The sequence below is a fragment of the Chionomys nivalis genome, chromosome 7 (assembly GCF_950005125.1).
Source record: "Chionomys nivalis chromosome 7, mChiNiv1.1, whole genome shotgun sequence".
Classification (NCBI taxonomy): domain Eukaryota; kingdom Metazoa; phylum Chordata; class Mammalia; order Rodentia; family Cricetidae; genus Chionomys; species Chionomys nivalis.
Genome location: NC_080092.1, coordinates 54863164 through 54874069, shown reverse-complemented (window position 1 = coordinate 54874069; position 10906 = coordinate 54863164). Strand labels below are relative to the sequence as shown.

At 37.5% G+C, this 10906-nt stretch overlaps 1 protein-coding gene across 1 annotated transcript; it reads left to right on the top strand.

Annotated features, from left to right (window-relative positions):
• The first annotated feature begins 8748 nt into the window (after positions 1-8748).
• On the top strand, positions 8749-9693 carry LOC130877226 (olfactory receptor-like protein I9). Its single transcript, XM_057774304.1, has one exon. It carries the CDS (start codon positions 8749-8751, stop codon positions 9691-9693), a length of 945 nt encoding a protein of 314 aa, XP_057630287.1.
• The last annotated feature ends 1213 nt before the right edge of the window (positions 9694-10906 follow it).

Genomic DNA, 10906 nt, shown 5'->3' with positions numbered 1-10906 from the left:
ATTGTCCACCATATTCAGTGAGTCCAGTTTTATCCCATGCATTTTCAGTCCCAGTCCAGCTGGCCTTGGTGATCTAATAGCTCAGCCCCACCGTCTCAGTGGGTGGGTGCCCCCCTTGCGGTCTTGACTTCCTTGCTCATGTTCTCCCTCCTTCTGTTCCTCATTTGGACCTTGGGAGCTCAGTCCAGTGCTCCAATGTGGGTCTCTGTGTCTATCTCCATTCATCACCAGATGAAGGTTCTATGGTGATATGCAAGATATTCATTAGTGTGGCTATAGGATCGGGCCATTTCAGGCTCTCTCTCCTCAGCTTCCCAAGGACCTAGCTGGGTACATCTCTCTGAACCCCTGGAAACCCCTCTTTTCTTTGGCCTAAAGTTAGACCAATCATTCATTGGCCACTGCCACAAGCTCTGAGACACCATTGCCCCAGCACATCTTGCAGACAGAACTGGCCTGGTTTAAAGGTTTTGTGGAGGGATTGATGTCACAGCTCCACCACTGGGAGCTTGTCCTTGTTAAAGAAGGTGGACAATTCAATAACTGAGGAGCACTTCATTATACAAATATGTTACAATTTTAGACCCATTCTTCATTTGAGGGACATATCTAGGTTGTTTCTATATCTGGCTATTGTGAATAAAGCCACTATCAACATAGTTGAGCAAATATCCACATAGTAGGATTGAGTGTTGGATATATGCTTAAGAGTGGTATATCTGTCTTGAGGTAGACAGAGTCAAAATTTTATGAGGAACTGCAATATTGATGCTAACAGTGGCTGCATACGTTTGCATTCCCTCCATCAATAAAGGAGTGTTCCTCTTGCTCTAAATCTTTACCAGCATGAGCTGTCAATTGTGTTATTGATCTTAGCCATTCTGACAAGTATAAGATAAAATTTCAAAGTAGTTTTGATTTGAATTTTCTTAATGGTTAAGGATGTTGACCATTTCCTTAAGTGTTTCTCAGCCATTTGAGATTCCTCTATTGAGAATTCTCTGTTTTCTATGCACTCTATTTTTCCTCTGATATTTTTTATTACTTTATAAATAATAGGAATCAAAATTTCCACTTCCTTCCCTCCTCCCACTTTCCACCCCTTTCCCCTCCCCCTTTCTCCTCCCCCTCCAGTCCTAAGAGAGGGCAGGGTACCCTGCCCTGTGGGAAGTCCAAAACCTTTCCTCCTTTATTCAGGCTTAGGAAGGTATACATCCAAATAGAATAGGATCCCAAAAAGTCACTACATGCAGTAGAGACAAATCCCAGTGCCATTATCATTGACTTCTCAGTCTGCCTCAATTGTGAGCCACATTCAGAGGGTCCACTTTGATCCCATGCTTGTTCAGTCCCAGTCCAGCTGGATTTGGTGAGCTCCCATTAGTTCAGGCACACTGTCTCCGTGGGTGGACCAACCCCTTGGTGTAGGAGGTTCTTCTGTCTATGTGTTGCTTTCATTGGTTGAATAAAAAAACTGCCTTGGCCTTTTGATAGGGCAGCACTTAGGTAGGCAGAGTAGATAGAACTGAATGTTGGGAAGAAGGGCAGAGAGAGAGCCACCATGGAGCTGCCAGGTCAGACATGCTGAATCTTTCCTGGTAAGCCACAACCTCATGGTGACATACAGATTATTAAAAATTGGTTGAATCAAGATGTGAGAGTTAGCCAAAAAGAGGCTAGAACTAATGGGTCAGGCAGTGTTTAAATGAATACAGTTTCTGTGTGATTATTTCGGGGATTAAGATAGCCGGGCAGCCGGGACAAAAAGCAGGCCCTCACTTTATCAACAACCCCTTATGGTCCTGACTTCCTTGGTCAGATTATCCCTCCTTCTGGTCTTCAACTGGACCTTGGGAACTCAGTCCAGTGTTCCCATGTAGGTCTCTGTCTCTATCTCCATCTGTCCCCAATGAAGGTTCTGTGGTGACATTCAAGATAGTCATCAGTCTGACTACAGGACAAGGCCAATTCAAGCACCCTCTTCTCCACTGCCCAGGGTCTTACCTGGGGACATCCCTGTGGACATCTGGGAACCCCTCTAGAGTCAAGCCTCATTGACAAACCCACAATGCCACCCTTAATTGAGATACCTTCTTCCTTGCTCATACCAGACCCAATACACTATGGTAGGACACATCAACATCCCATTATCAACAATGGACAAGTTGAAAATTTAAAATGGAACTAACAGACATTATGGCTCAAATGGACTTAACAGACATCTATAGAACATCTTATTTCAACACAAAAGAATAAACCTTCTCAGCACCTCATGTAGCCTTCTCTAAAACTGATCACATAATTGATCACAAAGAAAATCTCAACATATCCAAAATAATTGCAATTAGCCCCTCTATCTTATCAGAGTACCATGGATTAAAGTTAGAATTCAACAACAACACAAAGTACACTCAGTCACAAAGAGACCGAGAGGCTTTGAAGTGCCTAGCCCAAAATGGGATGTCTATATTACACCTCTCGACTCAAAGCTCAGGGGTTGTTAGAGAAAAAGAAGTATAAGTGCCAAAGGTGATAGATGACTCCAAGGAAACAGCATTTTCTAGACCCAATAGTACAAATTTACATGCGAATTCATTGAAACTTTGACAGCACCACAAGACCTACACAAGTCAGGCAAGTCTTAGCCAGGAAGCTATTTCTAATAGAAAGTTGCCAGGAGAGAGAAACTCAGTTTGCTTCAGTGGAGTGATACTGGGTAAATCAGCCACATTTTGTTTTAAGAGAGAGAGAGCATAAACTTTGTTGAGTACAGAGGTAAGAAATGATTTTTAAGAAACTGAGGTAAGGAGAAAATGTAATAAAAATACATTGTATAAAATTCTCAAACAATAATGGAAAACAGGTTTTTAGAAAGTTCAACGTATGATTGCTACTACCAGAGACAGAAAGTCTACTCCTAGTTGACTACCTAGGATTGCTATAATAATTAAACAAGCAGTTAAGCATGACCATCTATAGTAATACTATGTATAAATTTCATAAAGTGGAAAGAGCCATTAACTAATGACTAGGAAAAATGTTTCATACAATAAAAAGAAATAGTAATCAGTGACAGAAATAACTGAAATATTGATGTGTATTCCTATATACATGTACCTTGGAAAACATCATAGTAAAAAGAGGGTGGAGATTGTATGTTATATGGATCCCTTCATATTAAATATTAATGATAGGAGAGTAGAATGGAATTCTTCCATCTATAAGAGATGAGGTGAGGCTTGGGGAAATAGACAGTAGAAATGAATGGCACAAAAGTTTGAAAAAAAATTGTATGATAACTACATAAAGAGAATGCATTAAATGGTGTAACTATAGATTTCATAGTAGTGAATAATATAATTCTCAGTTATATGTTCTTAGTTTCTATAATTATTATATTACAATTATTACTATAAATAATATTATAGTCTCAGTTCCTATAATCCTGTAGTTATATCATGAGTTATAACACAAAGTTGTTGGAGAAGACCTCTTGCTGGTTCCCAGCTACCCAGAGGGAGGATGTTTGGAACTTGTTTGTTCCAGACCAGGCAGTTGGCCCTGAAATAATCACACAATAAATGTATTATTTAAATCACTGCTTGGCCCATTATCTCTAACTTCTTATTGGCTAACTCTTACATATTAATTTAACCCATCTCCATTAATCTGTGAATCACCACAAGGTCATGGTCTATGAGCAGTTTCAGCACATCTGTTTCCAGTGGTGGCTCCATGGCTTCTCCTAACTCTACCTTCCTCCTCCCATGCTATAGGCCAAGCCAGTTTTCTTTATTCATTAACCAATAAAATCAACACATAGACAGAAGGACCTCCATACCACAAAGTTTTACTAAATTGGAAGTTGAAACAGCTACCAGTCACTTTGGGTTCTTACCTAAACCAGTATACAGAGACTGGAGCTGTGGTTCTCAACCTTTCTAATGCCGCCACCCTTTAATGCAGTTTTCATCACTACTTCATAACTGCAATTTTTCTACTATTACGAATCCTAATGTAAGAATCTGTGTCTTTCAATGGTCTTAGGCTACCCACACGAAAGGGTTGTTTAACCCCCACAGAGGGTCTAGACTGCTGGAATAAAGATATCACAGGGTCTGGGGTTGTTGATGCTTATGACCAAGAAAAAGCATGATTATTATGCAAAATAAAACAAATAATACTGTGTCTTTTCCTGGGGCATTCTCTAAAAAATAGTAATATTTGCCTGTCCAAAAGGAAATGATATTATGACCTATACTGGCCCTATTAACATAAGAATAGTGGAGAATCAGAATTTTTTATTCCCTCAGAATGAAAAAATAATTATAACACAACATCACAAATTTCATGCAACTGATGTACAATAAAGGATTAGTGAAAAACATAATTATGGGATCTCAGCTATTGCTTCAAAAGGGCAGGTAGATAGACGTTGGTATTTGGCTGTAATATAACAAATAAAGAGAGTAGTTTGAAAAAGAGTAGTGATGGGCAAAACTAAGATTTTTCTTAAAACTATGAAGTCAAAAGTCATCTAAAGAATGGGAATATGTTCTTTATTTTTTCTTAACAATCAAACATCATGTGGGATTGTGTAATTTTTCCTCCTTCCTATCCTTAACATAAATAGGTGATAGGCAGGTATTCCAAGTGGGATCATAGAAGTCTGATCTATGACAGTAACATACCCATTCTGTAAAGGAATATTGTACACAGAGTTACAATGTATCCACAGAGAGGTGGCAACATTTGAAAATGGTGTCTTCTCTGCATTTATGTGACATCTGTGTAGCTTGGTTTTCTTGTGGGAGTCCTGGCAGTAGGAGCAGGGGCTGTCACTGACTCTTTTACTGGCTTTTGGAATCCATTTCCGCATACTATGTTGCCTTGTCCAATCTTAATACAAGTGGAGTTTCTTAGTCTTACTACAACTTGACATACCTTGTTCTATTGATATCCATGGAAGACCTTTACTTTTCAGAATAGAAATGGAGAAGGAGTGGATGGAGACAGGAAGGAAGTTGGGAAAGGGACTTTGAGAAGAGGAGGGAGGGGAAACTCTGACTGGGATGTATAATTAATTAATTAAATTTAAGATAAAAGAAAAAGAAAATGTAGTGTCTTTAACAGCCACTTATAAGAAATTACATTCTAAGAAATATTATGCCATATTATTTAACATGTACTTTCTGGTTACTTAAAAAAAAAAGCTGTTCAAACTTTCCTGTTCACCTTACAAAGAACAGGCAACACCTAACAATAACGTTAACATCCAACCATGATATTCTCTCCCACTCCACCTCACCCAAAAATGTAGTCACATGTGATCAATGACTATTAGCTGTCACCTCTGCTATGGAGGTCCTGGATAATTACTACTTGTAATGATTTTCTGTAGCACCTGGAATCCTCTGGGACACAGAGTCTCTTATCTCAGGGTACATAGCAAGGGAGGTGTTGGAAATGTGGTATAGATACTGGAGAGGTCTGCAGACCTGGTGTCTTCTGTGCCCAGAGTGAATAAGAAGAGTGGGATCTTTTCTATGGATTTAGGAGTCCCCCTTGGCTATTCAGGTAATTATCAGGAAAAAGAGCTATACCTTTGCTGTCCATCCAACTTGAGAGTATTTTATTTTATTTTTCCTGATCACAACTTCTCAGGATAGTTTTTCAGATATGACAATATTCACCTTTGCCATCTCTTTGGCTCACATTATTCTCATATAAGGTAAGTATTTGTTTTGTGACCAACATTAATAAACATCTTAGTAACTATAAGGATCTTTACAATTACTTGTTTTTCAATTTTTCTTCCAAATCACATTATTTCAATGTAATAACAACTATGGGAAATAGATTTCAATTTTATAGTTTACTTTGGATTTTTATGGTGAGAGAATCACTCTGTACTAGGTTGACACTGAACTTATGGTGATCTTTATCATCAGCCTCCAAAGTGCTGGAATATAGGTCTGCACTGCTACATAGGAATCTTGTTTGTAGTTCTTTTGTTTTAAAATCTCCCTCCCTCCCTCCCTCCCTCTCTGTCTCTGTCTCACTGTTTCTGTCTGTCTGTCTCTTTGTCTCTGTCTATGTAGTCAGAGGATATCAGCTATCCGTGACCTCATATTTCACAATACGCAATGCCTTATTGTTTGCCATGGCATATGCCAGACTATATGGACTGCAATCTTTCAGGGATTCTCTTATCTCCACCCCTCATCTTCCATAGGAGCACTGTATTACAGACACACACTACTCCACCTGGGCTGTCATTCACAGGGGAAACAGGTTTTGGGAAACTGGGTTATGGTTTGCCCTACATGGGTCATCTCTCCATAATACCGAAACATGATTCTAGAGTATACATCAAAGGATGTAGCTGCATTAAATACCCATCAACAGAGTGAAGGTATCTTCTGTGTCATTTTGTTGAATGTTGGTCATGCTAGCCAAGGACTATACAGTTGAGCTACTTACCTAGTCTCACATGTCTCTTAATGTCCCACCTTGCTTTCTTTGCCAGTTTAAAACATGCTGGGTTGTTCATTAGTCAAAACTGTCTAGAAGAAAACAAGAAAACAGAATAGAAATGGCAAATTGTTCTAAGGATACAACTTATATAATGTTGTCAGTGAGGTTATAATAGCTAGAGCCAGCCTAAAGACTCTGTAGTAAGAATAGAGGCTGCAGTCTTGAGTACATAGAAGTCTAGAAACAGGATATTTTTTCAGCAGACTGTAAATTGTCCTGTATTTCCTTCATTGTGCTTCATGAGTGTTATCATGTTACAAAGAGTAATTTGCTAGATCTACTGACTTCACCATTAATAATATTGAGAATACCTTTCTAACAGCATTAGTAATTGGCACTTGTCAAAACTTATCAGGGACTAAGAAATTATCCATTACTTGATGCTATGTCTATATGAGGGAGAACTCAAGATAATTTTGCATATATTTACATACTTTGCTCTACTTTTTGTATTTTCAATAATTTATAAAATGATCATCATGTTGATTTTCCTACATCAATATTAGTGACATCCTCTGTCGTACTTTTAGTTACCAGAATTGCTGAAAACAGTCAATCTCTCGTGCTCTCAGTATTTAGTAAATTCAAAAATACCTCTCCGAACTTGATCAAATAGTGTCACGTTTTCAATTGGTTAAGTCTAGTGAGTTTTAATTCTTCAAAATTTAAATAAGTGTGTGTATTCTAACTTTAATGAGAATTTTCTGTTCGTAAAGGTGAAGAATTTGTGTCTCAGCCTGCATTACAGGCAAGAAACATTGAGAAAATGTTGGTCACATCCAAGCACGATGCCAAATGTTTTCCCTGTTATAAGACAAGAACAGTCATGATTTTTCCTGCATGGAATTTGAATTCTAGTATGAAGTTATCAGGAGCATCAGGGACGGTGGGTGAGTTTAGAATGCTATGGGAACATGGCAGTAGGTCTTACCTACCTGGTAATGACAGGTAGACAAAGGTTTTTCAAACAAGCAGCAGATACTATACATGAAAGATGAGGAGAAATAAGTCAGATAAAGCACACACATCATGAAGAAGTTAAAAGTTAAAAGGAACAAGTGTTGAGAATGGAGACTGAAAATCATGGATTCAGTAATTATCCACAGAGCAAGTGGAACACAAAATTACCATAAGCCCGTATGTGACTTGAAAGTTAGGCACAGGTCCAGAAACAAAGTGTCATTTGTGCACTCAAGAAGAATGTGCCTTTATCTTAAAAGCAATGACAATTACTCAAAACATTTATTAGAAATAGAGAATCAGGTTGCATTTTAGATTATAAAAGTATACATGAAGCATGTTAATGGAGGACACTGAGGCAGAGAGATGGGGGTATATACTAAGAATCTAATAAAATATGGCTGGGGACACAAGACGCTGCCTTGTTCTAGGAATATGGACCTGTAGTGAGGAATTCAGGGAGTTGCAAGACAAAAAAGAATTAGAATGCCTGAGATTAAACTGAAAGAGATGAATGGATGAGATAAAATATATCCTTTTTATTTTGAAGTACATTTTCTAACATCAGAGAAAATAAAAAGGAGAGGTACTACAAGAGTAGAATCATCAGTTTCTTTGGTAATCAGTTGCCACACAGGCATCCTTGATATATCCAATAAAGGATAATTAGTTAATAATGTCATATATATTCTGTAGTTTGGAAAGATAACCTTCAACTGGGTTTTAAGTGGAAATACAAAACTTTAGTGTATATAACTTTTTTTGGGAGATGGATAGGTGATAGACAGATGATAGATAGATAGATAGATAGATAGATAGATAGATAGATAGATAGACAGACAGATAGGCAGACAGACAGATAGGCAGACAGACAATAGAAAACTTTCTTAGAATCATCATATGGTGAAAGAATGATAAAATATGAGGCAATTAAATTTGTCTAGGATGACTAACAAGGTAAGTTCAAAAGAAACAAATGAATTTCATGCCACAATCAAGTAGAAAAAACACTGTTTAAGAAAGGACCAGCTTGTGAAAAATGTTAAAGTTTAACAAGTGCTTAATAATTATTGATATAGACATGTTGATCTGGACAGCATACTTATTGCAATGATGTTTTACACAGCATGTCAAATTATTACATCTTCTGCTCATCATCTGATGAATTTGAAATGTTTTCATCTTCATTTGGAATTAAGTTAAGTGGAACTATTATGTTTTTTTTTTCTAAAAAAGCATTGGAGTAAACAAATGACTAGAAGAAACCAAACTATCATCTACCAGTTTCTGCTCCAGGGCCTGCCCATCCCCCCAGAGCACCACCACCTGTTCTATGCCCTGCTCCTGGCCATGTACCTCACCACCGTCCTGGGGAACCTCATCATCATCATCCTCATTCTACTGGACTCCCATCTGCACACACCCATGTACTTGTTTCTCAGCAATTTGTCCTTTGCTGATTTCTGCTTCTCCTCTGTCACAATGCCCAAATTGCTGCAGAACCTGCAGAGCCAAGTACCTTCCATTCCCTATGCAGGCTGCCTGGCACAGATATACTTCTTTCTATATTTTGGAGACCTTGGGAACTTCCTCCTTGTGGCCATGGCCTATGACCGCTATGTGGCCATCTGCTTTCCGCTTCATTATACCAACATCATGAGCCCCAAACTTTGCATGAGTCTGGTGGTGCTGTCCTGGGTGCTGACCACATTCCATGCCATGCTGCACACTTTGCTCATGGCTAGATTGTCATTCTGTGAGGACAATGTGATCCCTCACTATTTCTGTGATATGTCTACTCTACTTAAAATGGCTTGTTCTGACACCCATGATAATGAATTGGCGATATTTATCTTAGGAGGCCCTATAGTTGTACTCCCTTTCCTTCTCATCATTGTTTCCTATGCAAGAATTGTTTTCTCCATCTTCAAGGTCCCTTCTTCTCAAGGAATCCGTAAGGCCTTTTCTACCTGTGGCTCCCATCTGTCTGTAGTGTCACTATTCTATGGGACAGTCATTGGTCTCTACTTATGTCCTTCTGCTAATAACTCTACTGTGAAGGAAATTGTCATGTCTTTGATGTACACAGTGGTAACTCCCATGCTGAATCCCTTCATCTACAGTCTGAGGAACAGAGACATGAAGGGAGCATTAGAAAGAGTAATTTTCAAAAAGCAAATTATCTCCTTCCTATGATGGTAACACTTCAGATTTTTATATGATTTATTCTAGAAAACATTAATATTAGCATTAGATGTTACTACAGAATTTTTACTCACTATAAATGCTTCTGTTTAAAGTTACCACTATATAACTTTCACTACAAAAATTGCAGGAAGTTTATATGAGTAGTTGAATTTGGAGAATAAGTTTGGGGGACCTAAGTATGCACTCATTGTCCTGTCCAGGTAATCCTGAAAATTTCAGTATAGACTTAAAGTCATTTCTGTTCCTCATGATTATTCCAGGATTTTCTCATTTATCCAAAAGTCTGCTGTTACTGTGTGCTTATACATATCCAAATATTATTAACTATTGGTTTGATATCATAGAATATCTCAACTCACAAGCCCTTTAGCAACTGCTCACATGTTCTTTCTACAGTCTGTCATTAGATAATTGTATCACTTAATACTCTAGACTCTGTCTTTATTTCATTGTCTATATTGATTTTCTAACTGGTCTTGACTTTTAACAGGTTTTTGTAAGCCTTTAGCATATTATCGCCATTATTGTATTTTTTTGATACGTGGTATTAATCAGTACTCAGGGACACCTTGGTGTGTATTTTTCAAAATCAGGTAAAATTATTTGGTTACACTTTGGTGTTTGTTCTCTCTTATTTGTGCATTGTTTTATTTTGTTTCCATGGTTTCAGAAGGTTTTATTTATTTATTTATTTATTTTTTTAAAGAAAGAACCTAAAATTGGGTGAGTAAAGAAAGGAAGAAGATCTGGGGCAGGGAGGGGAGGAATGACATAAATATATTTAACTTTTAAAATTATTTTAAATAAAAAATATAATAATAAAATTTAAAAGAAACCTGATGCCCAAGAAATTTATGTCTTACACATAATACATGGATCTATGAAACAACAGAGAGAAGCTTCAGGATTTGGGGGTAAACACAGATAGGAAAGCCAACAAAAAGGAAAAGTGTAGTGAAAAGAGGCAAATAGGATTGCATTAAATGACAGTTAATGGCTTTCACTGAGTTCAAAAAGTTCTTTATATACTATATATAGCAAATCTCATCATATAATGTTTTATATTCTGAAGGTTGCCTCTTTGTTGAATATTTTCAGTTATGTAGAGAAGCTTATATAATTATCAAAAATAAAATGAATATTTTTAAAAGAAGAAAAAGAGAAATACATCAAAAAAGATAGAGGGGCTTATGAGGCCCTA

Coding starts and splice junctions, on each gene's coding strand:
- LOC130877226 (XM_057774304.1), top strand. CDS start 8,749: ATGACTAGAAGAAACCAAACTATCATCTACCAGTTTCTGCTCCAGGGC.